This window comes from Engystomops pustulosus, chromosome 1 (genome assembly GCF_040894005.1).
Source record: "Engystomops pustulosus chromosome 1, aEngPut4.maternal, whole genome shotgun sequence".
Lineage (NCBI taxonomy): Eukaryota > Metazoa > Chordata > Amphibia > Anura > Leptodactylidae > Engystomops > Engystomops pustulosus.
Window position 1 is genome coordinate 158,392,541 of NC_092411.1, and position 15,861 is coordinate 158,408,401.

Below are 15,861 nucleotides of genomic sequence, written 5' to 3' on the forward strand. Positions count from 1 at the left end.
AGGCAGCACAAGCAGCTAATAGTTAGTCAGGGTCCTCTGAGGGGCCAGTCGATATCCCAGTGCCCAAAAAGTGTAAGTGAACCGCAAGGTAGTATACATACATGACGGGCAGGACAGGTCGGGCATCCTCGCTAGCTCCTTAGGTCTCTGTAGCTTATTCAGTTGTTTGAACCTACCTGCCCCCAAATATAGGGTATCAATAAAGAGTCTAGGGCTGCAAAAAAAGACTTAGGTATAGATATGAAGATGTGGGAGAAGACATATAAGCACTTCGGTTGTACCCCCATCTTAATTAAGTTAATACGGCCTGCAACAGATAGCGGTATTTTGGCCCATATCAAATTTTGCCTTAAATAAAGGAAACAATGGGGTGATATTTAAATCAGCTCTGCCTTGTGCCTCTCCCCAAGATAAATCTAAGTGTTAGCCATTCCGAGCTAAGTAAGCTGTTGGTTTCTTATATGAGATGGATATCCATTTAATAAATGAATACCTGTATATTGTTAGGACACGTTTACAGTTTACAGAGTTTTCATTGTGTTTGAAAGGCACAACAAATGCATCAGGCAAAACATCCCAACGCATCCCAAACACATCAGTATTAATGATTTATTTTGAGGTGTATTATTCCCAATGTGTTTGCAACATGTTTTAAAACGCAATGCAAACACATAGGGGCACATTTACTTACCCGGTCCTGCGATGTTCACAAAAGTGCATTTTCCGAGGATCATGCACTGTGCCGTGATTCACGTTTGCAACGGGCCGGGGTAGGGGTCTAATATTCCTCTATCCACCCACGCATTCAATCATATGTTTAAACCTAAACTTCCAGCTAACTTCCTCCATAAGGATATAGAATGTTGCAGGGTGGGAGTAAAAAGTTCACAAATAAAATCCTTCAAACATAATGCTTCCATCCTCAATCGGATGGATCTGTCAGAAATATAGTTATTTTCAATGTTACCCATTTTTGGTCAATAGGCCTGAATGTTTGGGAAGGCCATACCCCCTTCCTTAATGGAGTAACATAGATATTCTTTAGCTACTCGGGAATTTTAATTTCTGCAGACAAAACTCAATAAAAGGTGCTGTATCTCCTTCAAAGCACACGGAGGAATTTTCAATGGAATGCCGTGGAGGAAGTACAGCACCTTTGGGAGGGATGTCATTCTACAGTACAATACCTTCGTCTTTCCACTTCAGTAGTAATCTGCGCTTTTACAGTAGGAGAACATTCCATCTTTTGATCTGGAGGAGCATTAAAGTCTCCACTTTGAATTATTCTACCAATAGCCTGTTGTTGTAATAAACCACATACATTACTGCAAGTGTGTAAAGTACATCATTAATCTCCCCCATGACAATCATATATCTTCCTTCTGTATCTTTTAGCGTTTTGAACAGCTTAAACAATACTGAATTTCTAAACATTATGCATACTCCTGCTTTCTTAACTACTGGGGAGGCATATATGATTAGAGGAAAGTCTGGATGGGATAAACTAAATTTATCTCTGACTAGGAGATGAGTCTCTGACATGCAGCAGAAGAAGATTCTGATACACACTTGCATTCACTCTGCAAAATAGCTGCATGTGAGGTTCAACAGCTGCTGCAGAAAACATTCCCCAAACCATGACACTTCCTCCACCACCTATCAATGACTTCTTTACAGACTTTGGGTTCAGTCTTTCCCCAGTTTGTCGATGAATATAATGTTTCTCATCAGATCCAAATCAATTGAACTTTGATCATGAAAATGACATCTTGACTACTTCTTTGTTCGGAAAGGTGAGTCTAGCCTTTTGATTCTTTATGCTAGTGAGAGGTTTGGTCACTGCAGTGGGCTTTCAGACAAAATGCTCTTAAACATTGAGACACTGTATGACACGACAGATCTGGTATTGCTCGCCAGTTCATTCTAGGGTAAAGCTCTGTCTCGACATACAATGTCTCAAAATTTAATAGCAGTTGCAGTGAAAACCCGCTCTATTTTGTGGACAAACTGAAGAAGTGTCATGGTCTAGGGACGTTTTCTGCCACATAAGTTAGAACTCTTACACAGAATGCAGAATGGTGGGATGAATGAAATTGTGTATCAGAACCTTATTCAACAAGGTTCCTTACTTGTGTTCTTCACTCAATAAGGCAACAATCTTTCAACCAGCAACAGGCAAAGCAGGTGCTTGAAACAGAAAACATTGAAGCAATAAAATGGCCAATCTAGAGTCTTGATCAAAACACCGTTCTAGTGGCATGGTCTACTCCTTACAAAAATCCATCAAATGTCATTCAAAGGAGATTACATTATTTCTGAAAAAAATCAAGTGATTTTAAATTGTTCAATAATTTTCCATGCCTACTAGTCTTATATATATGCACAGCACTTTACTAGTACTCATCCTGTATAGATGGGAACAGCGAGTAACTACTCTCATCCTGTTTGTTTTGAGACAGCTCAGTACTGCTCTCCTGCACCCTATTTTTGAGCACTGCAAAGTATTACCATTTCTATGTTGCCAATATCCAAAGGTAAAATCCAGAGGTTGACGTATTAAAAATATCATAATTTTGGCACAAATAAACTCCAGTCCTGAGCAGGTGTAGGCAAAAATTTAGATGAAGGTTTCATAATAATATTTTACTTTCGTGCAACGTTTTTTTAGAAAAGGGGCAAAAAGCCTACAGCCACACATGCCTAAACATGTCTAAAAGCCATAAAACGAAAAAAAAAAATAAAAAAAGTCAAATGGCATGGTTAAAGATAAATGACCCCCTTGTGTTCTCTCACTTAGCAGTAATTTAGCAGTAAATCCAGTGAGATTCCTACAAGTAAATCCCCTGATTTAATAAAGGGTTAATAACTTATCTGCACTGTTCACAAAATGCCTAGTATATGGTGTTGGGGCAGCATTAGGTGAAGAGAGAGATTGAGAAAGTTCTGTAGAATCACAGACTGAGATGGAGGAACTAATATAGAACAGGAAGATCTTCCACCTCCCTATTCTGTGAAGGAGACATCTGTATCCACAGTCCTGAAGACATTTAGCTCTGCTTTACACACAGAGAGCACTGTCAAATGGCCTCCTCTGTGAACAGGGACCAGCATCCCCTTTCTGCCTGTGAGTTTGTAGATTTGTTTACAGGATGGATTCACAATGTTTGTTACCATAGCCAGTGGAAGCAGCTACCTCAGCACTTGGCTAAACTGAGGAGGATAGCAAAGGAACTGCTGGATATAAGTCATAATAATAATAAGGCAAAGTTGTTATACACTCCAAGAGCTATTGATTTGTTAAAAAATGTTACACTTGTGCTTTAAGTTCTGTTTTTTATTGTGTCAAATACTTATTTCATGTAATGTGATTTTTTAGATTATCTTGTAGATGCTATCTCTCACAGTTTGCATGTGTTAAAACATGCAAAATCAACAGTGATTAAAATACTTGTTGTCCTCACTGTATGTCATTAAGGATTTAGTACTTAATCAAAGGTTCTGTTTCACATATTACGTTACCTTTCTTAGAGTCCCCTTTTTTAGTGTCCAGAGTGCGGCCAAATATAAATATTGTTCCAGCCATCACAGCTCCCAGCGTTAATATAATCAGTAGAACAGCCCACCATCGTGTCTATATTTATACAAAATATGGAAAGTAGTGTTGACAACTTTATATACAGAATATATAGAGCATTTTATGATATAAAATAAAGCAAAAACTTGCAAATGACCACTTTTTTTTCAAAACAAAAAAACTCAGTTGTCCCTGTCATACATTACTGCTGTATGTTGTAGTATATGTAGTATATGTTGTACGTTTATATAAGTGTTCATGTTACAGCTAGATCCTCTAATGTAATATGTAATTCTGATCCCTTACTGGGAACAACTGAATAATTACTATAAACCAGTTTCTTTTAATGAAAAATATTAAAACAACCATGAAAAATCTTGGTCTTGTGAATTTATTTTTGATAATACAATTCTGATGGAAATATACAATAATTCAATGGGATTTCAGTGCTAGAACTATAAGAGGCACATTTACTAAGGGTCCGAATCACGTTTTTCTGCCGTGTTTCCCGAATTTTTCCGATTTGCGCCAAATTGCCCCGGGATTTTGGCACATGCGATCGGATTGTGGCGGACGCGACAGAAATCTGGGGGCGTGGCCGTCGGAAAGACTGCAGAATTTTAAAAAAAAATTGTGTTGCAAAAATAGCACTCACATACACCGGAACGAAGGAGGTGAATTCCAGCAGACTTCAGCGGAGCAGCGACACCTAGTGGATATCGGGCGCATAACCTTAGTGAATCCCGGCAGAACCCGAATCAGCATCGTATATAAGTTGTACCTTATATACTTATGTGTAAGCCAAGTTTTTCAGCACAAAAAATGTGCTGAAAAAACTCACCTCGGCTTATACACGAGTCAATTAAAAAAAATAAACCTACATACTCACCATCTGGCGCCCGATGCTTGGCACTGCTCCTCGTGGCTCTTCTTCGGTCTTCTCTTATCTGTATTAGCTGGCAGAGATGCCTCCATGCGATGTGCAGGCCGCCGCAGCAAAGAGAAGAAAAAAGAGGAGCTGCAGGAAGCGGAGCACTGGGGAGCTGCAGCGGGTATTGGGACCGCCCTAAGGTGAGTATGTAAGTTTGTTTTTTTTATGTGTTTGACAAACTGCAGGCTGGCTAGCTGTATACTACATGGGGCTGGCTTGCTGCATACTATAAAGGGCTACCTGGCTGTATACTACTGGGGACTGGCTGGCTGTATACTACATGAGGGCTGGCTGGCTGTATACTATATGGGGCTGGCTGTATACTACATGGGGCTGGCTGTATACTACATGGGGCTGGCTGGCTGTATACTACATGGGGTTGACTTACTGTATACTACATGGGGCTGGCTGGCTGTATACTACTGGGGGCTGGATGGCTGTATACTACTGGGGGCTGGATGGCTGTATACTACTGGGGGGCTGGCTGGCTGCATACTACTGGGGGGCTGGCTGGCTGCATACTACTGGGGGCTGGCTGTATACTAAATGGGGGCTGGCTGGCTTTATACTACATGGGGGCTGTCTGTATACTACATGGGGATGGCTGTATACTACTAGGGGCGGCTGGCTATATACTACTGGGGGCTGGCTGCCTATATACTACTGGGGGCTGGCTGCCTATATACTACATGGGGCTTGCTGGCTGTATACTTCTGGGGGCTGGCTATATACTACTGGGGGGATAGCTATTTATTACAGAGGGCTGGCTATGTACTACAGGGGGCTGGCTGGCTATATACTGGGAGGCTGTGACCAAAGCATTTCCCAACTTCGGCTTATACTCGAGTCAATAGGTTTTCCCAGTTTTTAGTGGTAAAATTAGGGTCTTGGCTTATACTCGGGTTAGCTTATACTCAAGGATACACAGTATACCCTGTCACGTCAACTGTGAAACAAATATGGTCTCCAACGAATAAATCAAATTCTAGTTTTCTTATTTTTGTTATCCATTTGTCCCTAATTAGCCATTAAAGTTTTTGGATAGATAATCAAAAAAATTTCTTTCTGTCACTTTACATTCATACGTATCTTACAAGGCAGGACAGGAGTTGGAGAATCACAGTTCTCAAGATAGGTGGAGAAAAGAAAATGGTCCAGACATTATCTCCAACACAATGAATCCCTTAATAAATGTTGGTACACTGACTCAAGATCAGTTTGATCAGGCTTTTGCATAATTTTAAAAGCCTGTTTTTGAAAAAAAAAAAACAGGACATAAAGGAGCTAAAAAATGAGCAGCTTCTTCAAGAGGGGGCACACACCAGTATGTCAGTGTGCTGGGTTTATGATCCTTCATTATGGTGGTAGATGTCCTTTAAATGAAACCTACCATCAGGAATCTACCAATTAAGGTAGATTTGTTAGTCTGTTCCTCCTAACGCCCTAAACTATCATTCTCTAATCCTTTTATATAGCCTAACCTGATCTAAACTTTATCATACTAATAAACACATTTTTGGCAGAGGCTGCTGTGGTGAAGAGTAGCCTCTACAAGGTGTGGGAGTAAAGGCTATTCCATGCCCCAGTAGCTTCTGCTGTCCCACCACCTTGCACACTTTCACTGCAGTAGTTCTTTCTCAGTGCCTGCGCTAGAGTGCACAGGTGTATTGATGGTGTGAATACAGCTGGTAGGAAAGAGGACGCCCAAAGAGCCCGGTCAGCAGAGGTTACTAGGGTGTGGAGTAGCCTTTGCTCCCACAGCCCTGAGAGGCAAGCTACCATAAAGATACCTTAAAGGGTAGATTCCTGATAGTTGGTTACCTTTAAGAAAAAAAATCTACAAATGTTCTGATTATGATGCATTTCATTTTACTGCCACACATAAAAAATAAAACAACAAACAACATCAAAACAATAACAAACACATATTTAGGGTCCTGAACAAATAACTTCTCAAAATATAGCATTATTACCTTCATCCAGGCAGCAGGGTCAAACTCTATTAAATTCAAGAATGATTTTCTTATTCTGGCGATGGGCCCATCAGCATCAACAAGTCGGCAGACATGAAATTTATCACAATAACCTTGTCTCTGCTCACACGGTGCCCCAGCAGGAAGATTTATTGCAGTCATATTAAAAATATGCCTCAGCTCTATTGACTTTGTACTTCTACAGGAATACACATCACCTGTGAAGGGAAATATTACTTTACAATTAGATATAGAGTTTACAATATTGATTCCAAAATCTCAGCTTTTATTGTAGTTACAAAAGTCTATATATTGTAACCTTTTATATAGTATTTATTTTTAAAAAATAATCTGAGCCTGAAAGACTACTGGGGCAGACCCCAGAGCCCTTCCATGCTACAGATTCACAGACTGTTACAGTATGCAAGCGCTTTCCCCTCCCACTGTGTTCCGAAACATCCTGTGCCACAGTCATGCAGAGGGGAGATGGCCGAGCAGGAGCAGAGGGGGAAGGATGTTTCAGTCTATGAATCTACAGCATGGAGGGGCTCTAAAAACCACCCTAGCAGCCCTTCTGGCTCATTAGCATAATTTTAAACAAGTAAGGAAACCATGGAAAAGAATTATAAGATTACCACAGTTAGGGTGCCAGGATCTACGAGTAAGTGTTATGAGCCTGCACTTGTGGTTGCCTCTTCAAAAAGAGTTAATAGAATGACCATCAAAGCTAAAGAAGCCGTGTCTATTTTCACTTTCATTTTAAGACTCAGATACTATAAATCACTATATCAAACTTTTTATGGCAAAATATTTACTTTTGTAACAAATTGAATATAGAATTGTTTTTTTCAGAATAATTGTCTAACATAGTTAGAGTGGTTTGTCACTTTATTTTATGTTACTTTTGTAATGTGTAGGGGCAGCATATTAGATAATTTACATCAATTAAATTAAAAACCCTGTATTGCTATCCATAAAATGAACACATGTTGGGGGTCTTTGTTGCAGAAAGCAGTGCAGGCACCCCAGCTTAAACCTGCCTCCTTCAACCGGTCAAATCGTTCCCTAAATTTTTTATGCCTTTGTCTATGTTGGCCCCACCCACTGGTGTGTGGTCCTGCCCACCACCCATCACAGGGTGTGTGAATTCGTGAGACGATCTGCGGTTTACCACAGAGTGCTCACTGCTAAATTCACGATACAAGTGAGAGGGACAACATTCTTGTAAGGAGAGGGAGAAGACTTCCTGTCTGCTCAGACCAAGATTTAAGGAGACACAGAGCTGTCAGTCAAAAGAAGGAGGTGTGATTAACTGGCAGCCCGGAGAAAACATGACTCTTATCTTCAGAAGTTGACTCATGTTTATTCATTTGCATATCAGAAAAAAGACTGTAATTAAGGTACAGTGTCTCAATGGCAGATTTTTTTTATTTTGATGATAGAGGTCCTTTAACCTCTTAACGCTCAGCGTCCGATATATCGGACGCTGAGCTCAGTGACTTAGCGCCGAGCCAGCATCAGGAAAGACGGGGTGCCGGCTGTGACTGATAGCCGGCACCCCAGTGTAACACCCGCGATCGGAGTTGTCTCCGATCGCGGATGCTTAACCCGTTAAATGCCGCGGTCAGCGCGACCGCGGCATCTAACATGCATCTGGGGGGTCTTTCCCCCACGATTGGCCCCCCGAACCGTTTTTGGGGGGCGCCGATCGTTGCTATAGCAACTCTGGGGTCCGATCTGGACCCCAGAGTTACTTGCAAGAATTGCCGGTAAGATGGCGTCTGTGACTTCATCTTACTGGCACAGTGCCAGCCTATGCAAGTGTATAGGCTGACACTGATAATATTCTGCAATACATCAGTATTGCAGAATATTATCATGAACAAGCAATCAGATGATTGCTTGTTCATGTCCCATGGTATAAAAGTGAAAAAGTAAAAAAAAAAAGTTATTCAATAAAAAAATAAAGTCATAAAGTCATAAAAAATGCCCCAAACCCCCAAAACATATAAAGAGACATATAACTCAAAAAAAAGTCTAAATCATAACACAAACCCCACATATATAGTATCACCGCGTCCGTAACAACCCGTAAAATAAAAGTAAATCATTATTGAACCCCCACGATAAACGCCGTAAAATAAAAATGTTATAAACCCTCCAAAAATTATGATTTTTACCTTTTCAATCCCACAAAAAATGCTATAAAATGTGATCAAAAAACCATATGTACTCCAACATGACTGGTGCAAAGTACAACATGTCCTGCATAAAACAAGCCATCAACCAGCTCCGTAGCCAAAAAAGTAACAATGTTATGCCACTTGGAAGACGGCAATACATAAATGATAGATTTTTCCCCACATTAAGGTTTTGTTTGACAAATTTAGTAAAACATGAGAAAATATATTCATGTCTGGTATCCCCGTAATCATATCAACCCATAGAATAAAGATAACATGATTATTAGTCTATATGGTGAACACCAAAAAAAAAAAAGTAAAAAATCCAGTACAGAATTGATGCTTTTCTACTCCTGCCCTCAAAAAAAGTTCCTAAATTTTCAACAATAGGTGATACCAACCTCAAAATGGTAACAATGGAAAAAGCATCTCATCCCGCAAAAAAAAATGGCATCACATGGCCCAAATAACGGAAAAGCAAAAATTTTATAGCCTTCAAAAGGGGCCAATGAGGAAACTAAAATCCTGGCAGCTGCAGGGCCCTCCTTTCCTTCTGCACCTCGCTGTGCGCCCATAAAACAAGTCACAGCCACATGTGGGGGGTCTTTGTACTCAGGCGAAATTGCAGAACAAATTGTATGGTGGGTTTTCTCTTTTTATATTTTGGAAATGTGTAAATTTTAGGGCTAAATGAACGTATAAGGGAACAATATGACCATTCTAAATTTCACCTCCATTTTGATTCAATTACTATGAAGATCTCAAGGGGTTAACAATCTTCGTAAAAACTGTTTCTGATAGCTTGAGGGGTGCAGATTTGAAAATGGGTTGGTTATATAGGGGGTTTTGATGCTAAATATGTAAAATTTCATTCAGAACTGTATTTATCCCCAAAATAGTCAATTCTGAAAATCCGGAAAAGCGATATTCTATTTGTAAGCCGCGTGACATCAAAATAAATTATCCAAACATCTCAGAAATTATGAAAATGTAAAGTAGACAAATGGGAAATGTTATTCAGCAACTTATTTAGGTGGTAAATCTATCTGCCTGAAAACGCAATGATTTTGAATTTCGAAAATGGCAAATTTTTCAAAAAATGTATCATATTTTCTTTTTTTTTGTAAATAAACGCAAAACTTATCTGCCAAAATTTACCCCTAAAATGAAGTACAACATGTGGGGAAAAAACAAACTCAGAATCGTTTTGATAAGTAACAGTGTTCAAAAGTTATAACCATATTATGCGAAGCAAGTCAGAATCCAAAAAATCGGGCTGAGCCTTAAGCTACAAAATGGCTGCGTCCTTAAGGGGTTAAGATTGTATCGTTGAATACTTTTGTAAGGACCTGAAAGGTAGATTTGTCATGAACAGTTAGATAATAATTTTTAAAGTGTATTTTAGTAGGAAGGATGCCATGGATAACAAACATAAGAAGATTACCATTACCACAGTCACATTGTACATTGCACATTGTAATGAATGAGGAAGAAAATCCCCATATACTGTAGTATGGCAGTATATTGTAGGATCAAATAGACAACCTAGGGTTAAAGTACCCTAGGGAGTCCAAAAAATAGTAAAAATAAAAAAGTTTTTTAAAAAATTATATTAAAAAAACATAGAAATGCAAATCACCCCCCTTTCCCTAGAAGTCATATAAATATAAATAAAGAGTAAAAATCATAAACACACGTATCACCACGTCCTAAAATGCCTGAAAATATAACAACGGTTTTTCACTGTTTTAAACCCTATAACGGAAAATAGTGCCCAAAGTAAAAAATGGCACTTTTCTGCCATTTTGAAAAATATTAAAAATTCAATAAAAAGTGATCAAACTGTCGTACAGTTCTAACAATGGTAGCATTGAAAACGTCATCAAAAGTCTCAAAAATAACATCACCCACAGCTCTGTACACCAAAGTATGAAAAAGTTATTAGCGTCAGAAGATGGCAAAATAAAAAAAAAATTTGCAAAGGTTTTAATTTTTGTAAATGAATGAAAACATTATAAAACCTACACAAATTTGGTATCCCTAAAAACCCGAAAAATAAAGAAGACATGTCATTTGGGGCGCATAGTAAAAGCCGTAAAATCCAAGTCCCCAAGAAAACGTTGCAAATGCGTTTTTTCACTGCATTTGGAATTTTTTTCCTGCTTCCCTGTACATGGCATGGAATATTCAATACCATCACTATGAAGTGCGAACTGTGATGCAAAAAACAAGCTCTTTACATGTAAAAAAAAAGTTAGATTTTTGAAGGTGGGGAGTGAAAAATGGAAATGTGAAAACATAAAAGGGTCAGGATGTTAAGGGGTTAAATAACAGATATTACTTTCAGGGGATAGTAAGACTGCCATGGCCCTGTGCTATATGAATATTATAGCCCCTACAAGACTAGAATTCACTTCCTACATATGGTACTAGAATCAAGCTTCTTCGGGAACAGAGGTTGCGTCGTTTCTGCCTGTTTTCAATTTCGGTTTAAGGCCCATAGGAGAACTTTTAAAGGTTGAGACACATGCCACGCCCCAGATATGCTGAAGGTGAATATTTTGGTTTGTTTTCAAAATCAAAAGAAATCCTTTGTGTACTTTACTTACATCTAAACAATTCAAATCTATTCCTTCAGTGGTTATATGAGAACGAGACCTGGGCCTATACTTCTCCCTCACACAATAGGAAGAAGTTTATTCCTACAGCACCTGCACCACAAATACGAGACATATCTAAAAATGGTTTATCGCAGGTTCCCAACCATTAGCACAGTGTTTCTCAAACTTCCTAATGCTGCAACCATTTAACCCTTTTTAGGACCTGGGCCTTTTTTGGTTTTTCATTTCTATTTTTCACTCCCCACAATCAAAGATTTTTTTTACACATAAAGAGCTGTGTGGCGGCTTGTTTTCTGCGTTACAAACTGCACTTCATAATGACAGTATTTATTATACCAAATTTGTATTGGTTTTATAATGTTTTCATTAGAGATGAGCGAACATGCTCGTCCGAGCTTGATGCTCGGTCGAGCATTAGGGTACTCGAAACTGCTCGTTACTCGGACGAATACTTCGCCCGCTCGAGAAAATGGCAGCTCCCGCCGTTTTGCTTTTTGGCGGCCAGAAACAGAGCCAATCACAAGCCAGGAGACTCTGCACTCCACCCAGCATGACGTGGTACCCTTACACGTCGATAGCAGTGGTTGGCTGGCCAGATCAGGTGACCCTGGGATAGACTAGCCGCTGGCCGCGCTGCTCGGATCATTCTGTCTCTGGATGCCGCTAGGGAGAGAGCTGCTGCTGGTCAGGGAAAGCGTTAGGGTGTTCTATTAGCTTACTGTTAGGCAGGAGTGATTCTCAAAGAACCCAACAGCCCTTCTTAGGGCTACAATAACGTTCTACTTTTTTTATTTTAATTTGCATCTTTTACCATTTTGTGAGGAATTAGCAGGGGGACTTGCTACCGTTGTGTTTAGCTCTTAGTGGCACACATATCCATAGCAAAGACCGAAGTGGGAAAATTCAGTAGGGGTTGGATTTCTATTAGGCAATAACTCAGTGTCATCTCATCTGGCATAGTAGTGTGCTTCCTTTGATACTTGGCTAGAAAATAGCCATAGGAGAATACAAACAGCTTCTTGAAGCCTACAGTAGCGTTCTATATATTTGATTTCTGGTTGATCTGCTGGTGGCTGTAGTTTCTGCAGTGCATGTACTTGCCAATTCTGAGCAATTTGTAGTGAGACTTGCGACCGCTGTGTTCTGCGCTTAGTGGCGCACATATCCATAGCAAAGGCCGAAGTGGCAAAATTCAGTAGGGGTTGGATTTCTATTAGGCAATAACTCAGTGTCATCTCATCTGGCATAGTACTGTGCTTCCTTTGATACTTGGCTAGAAAATAGCCATAGGAGAATACAAACAGCTTCTTGAAGCCTACAGTAGCGTTCTATATATTTGATTTCTGGTTGATCTGCTGGTGGCTGTAGTTTCTGCAGTGCATGTACTTGCCAATTCTGAGCAATTTGTAGTGAGACTTGCGACCGCTGTGTTCTGCGCTTAGTGGCGCACATATCCATAGCAAAGGCCGAAGTGGCAAAATTCAGTAGGGGTTGGATTTCTATTAGGCAATAACTCAGTGTCATCTCATCTGGCATAGTACTGTGCTTCCTTTGATACTTGGCTAGAAAATAGCCATAGGAGAATACAAACAGCTTCTTGAAGCCTACAGTAGCGTTCTATATATTTGATTTCTGGTTGATCTGCTGGTGGCTGTAGTTTCTGCAGTGCATGTACTTGCCAATTCTGAGCAATTTGTAGTGAGACTTGCGACCGCTGTGTTCTGCGCTTAGTGGCGCACATATCCATAGCAAAGGCCGAAGTGGCAAAATTCAGTAGGGGTTGGATTTCTATTAGGCAATAACTCAGTGTCATCTCATCTGGCATAGTACTGTGCTTCCTTTGATACTTGGCTAGAAAATAGCCATAGGAGAATACAAACAGCTTCTTGAAGCCTACAGTAGCGTTCTATATATTTGATTTCTGGTTGATCTGCTGGTGGCTGTAGTTTCTGCAGTGCATGTACTTGCCAATTCTGAGCAATTTGTAGTGAGACTTGCGACCGCTGTGTTCTGCGCTTAGTGGCGCACATATCCATAGCAAAGGCCAAAGTGGCAAAATTCAGTAGGGGTTGGATTTCTATTAGGCAATAACTCAGTGTCATCTCATCTGGCATAGTAGTGTGCTTCCTTTGATACTTGGCTAGAAAATAGCCATAGGAGAATACAAACAGCTTCTTGAAGCCTACAGTAGCGTTCTATATATTTGATTTCTGGTTGATCTGCTGGTGGCTGTAGTTTCTGCAGTGCATGTACTTGCCAATTCTGAGCAATTTGTAGTGAGACTTGCGACCGCTGTGTTCTGCGCTTAGTGGCGCACATATCCATAGCAAAGGCCGAAGTGGCAAAATTCAGTAGGGGTTGGATTTCTATTAGGCAATAACTCAGTGTCATCTCATCTGGCATAGTACTGTGCTTCCTTTGATACTTGGCTAGAAAATAGCCATAGGAGAATACAAACAGCTTCTTGAAGCCTACAGTAGCGTTCTATATATTTGATTTCTGGTTGATCTGCTGGTGGCTGTAGTTTCTGCAGTGCATGTACTTGCCAATTCTGAGCAATTTGTAGTGAGACTTGCGACCGCTGTGTTCTGCGCTTAGTGGCGCACATATCCATAGCAAAGGCCGAAGTGGCAAAATTCAGTAGGGGTTGGATTTCTATTAGCCAATAACTCAGTGTCATCTCATCTGGCATAGTACTGTGCTTCCTTTGATACTTGGCTAGAAAATAGCCATAGGAGAATACAAACAGCTTCTTGAAGCCTACAGTAGCGTTCTATATATTTGATTTCTGGTTGATCTGCTGGTGGCTGTAGTTTCTGCAGTGCATGTACTTGCCAATTCTGAGCAATTTGTAGTGAGACTTGCGACCGCTGTGTTCTGCGCTTAGTGGCGCACATATCCATAGCAAAGGCCGAAGTGGCAAAATTCAGTAGGGGTTGGATTTCTATTAGCCAATAACTCAGTGTCATCTCATCTGGCATAGTACTGTGCTTCCTTTGATACTTGGCTAGAAAATAGCCATAGGAGAATACAAACAGCTTCTTGAAGCCTACAGTAGCGTTCTATATATTTGATTTCTGGTTGATCTGCTGGTGGCTGTAGTTTCTGCAGTGCATGTACTTGCCAATTCTGAGCAATTTGTAGTGAGACTTGCGACCGCTGTGTTCTGCGCTTAGTGGCGCACATATCCATAGCAAAGGCCGAAGTGGCAAAATTCAGTAGGGGTTGGATTTCTATTAGCCAATAACTCAGTGTCATCTCATCTGGCATAGTACTGTGCTTCCTTTGATACTTGGCTAGAAAATAGCCATAGGAGAATACAAACAGCTTCTTGAAGCCTACAGTAGCGTTCTATATATTTGATTTCTGGTTGATCTGCTGGTGGCTGTAGTTTCTGCAGTGCATGTACTTGCCAATTCTGAGCAATTTGTAGTGAGACTTGCGACCGCTGTGTTCTGCGCTTAGTGGCGCACATATCCATAGCAAAGGCCAAAGTGGCAAAATTCAGTAGGGGTTGGATTTCTATTAGGCAATAACTCAGTGTCATCTCATCTGGCATAGTACTGTGCTTCCTTTGATACTTGGCTAGAAAATAGCCATAGGAGAATACAAACAGCTTCTTGAAGCCTACAGTAGCGTTCTATATATTTGATTTCTGGTTGATCTGCTGGTGGCTGTAGTTTCTGCAGTGCATGTACTTGCCAATTCTGAGCAATTTGTAGTGAGACTTGCGACCGCTGTGTTCTGCGCTTAGTGGCGCACATATCCATAGCAAAGGCCGAAGTGGCAAAATTCAGTAGGGGTTGGATTTCTATTAGCCAATAACTCAGTGTCATCTCATCTGGCATAGTAGTGTGCTTTGATACTTGGCTAGAAAATAGCCATAGCAATAGGATAGCATTGTTTGGTTTTAAAAACTCAAAAAAAAACAAAAAACACAAAAAAAAAAAAAAACACAAAAAAAAACAAAAAAAAGTAAAAAAAAAAAAATAAAGTTATAACTCTCATTTTAAAAATGTTTAACCCGAGGGCTAGGGGTAGAGGACGAGGGCGGGGACGTGGGCGTCCAACTACTGCAGGGGTCAGAGGCCGTGGTCCTGGGCGGGGTGAGACACCACCTGCTGATGAGGGAGCAGGGGAACGCCGCAGAGCTACACTCCCTAGGTTCATGTCTGAAGTTACTGGGACTCGTGGTAGAGCACTGTTGAGGCCAGAACAGTGCGAACAGGTGATGTCGTGGATTGCTGACAATGCTTCGAGCAATTTGTCCACCACCAGTCAGTCTTCCACGCAGTCCACCCATGTCACCGAAATCGCCACTCCTCCAGCTCCTGCACCTCAGCCTCCTCCCCCCCAGTCTGCCCCCTCCCAGGAAAATTTGGCATTTGAACCGGCATACTCTGAGGAACTGTTTTCTGGACCCTTCCCACAGTCACAAACCACTTGTCCGGTTGCTGCTGAGCAATTTTCCGATGCCCAGGTTTTCCACCAGTCACAGTCTGTGGGTGATGATGACCTTCTTGACGTAGTGGAAGTGTGTAAAGAGGTGTCCGACGATGAGGAGACACGGTTGTCAGAC

General features: G+C 40.7%; 1 protein-coding gene across 5 annotated transcripts in view; it reads right to left on the reverse strand.

Moving 5' to 3' along the window:
- Positions 1-15,861, reverse strand: part of LOC140065271 (disintegrin and metalloproteinase domain-containing protein 10-like) — a 98,571-nt gene that overhangs the window by 16,388 nt on the left and 66,322 nt on the right. For all 5 annotated transcript variants that reach the window (XR_011847881.1, XR_011847879.1, XR_011847873.1 and 2 more), the window contains 2 exons: positions 6,479-6,696; positions 3,520-3,631 (listed from right to left, as the gene is read on the reverse strand). Coding sequence is in view for 1 of the 5 variants with exons in the window: in XM_072112878.1 (XP_071968979.1) it covers positions 3,520-3,631; positions 6,479-6,696 (330 nt within the window). In the remaining 4 variants the exon portion in view is untranslated. The remainder of the gene's footprint in view (positions 1-3,519; positions 3,632-6,478; positions 6,697-15,861) is intronic.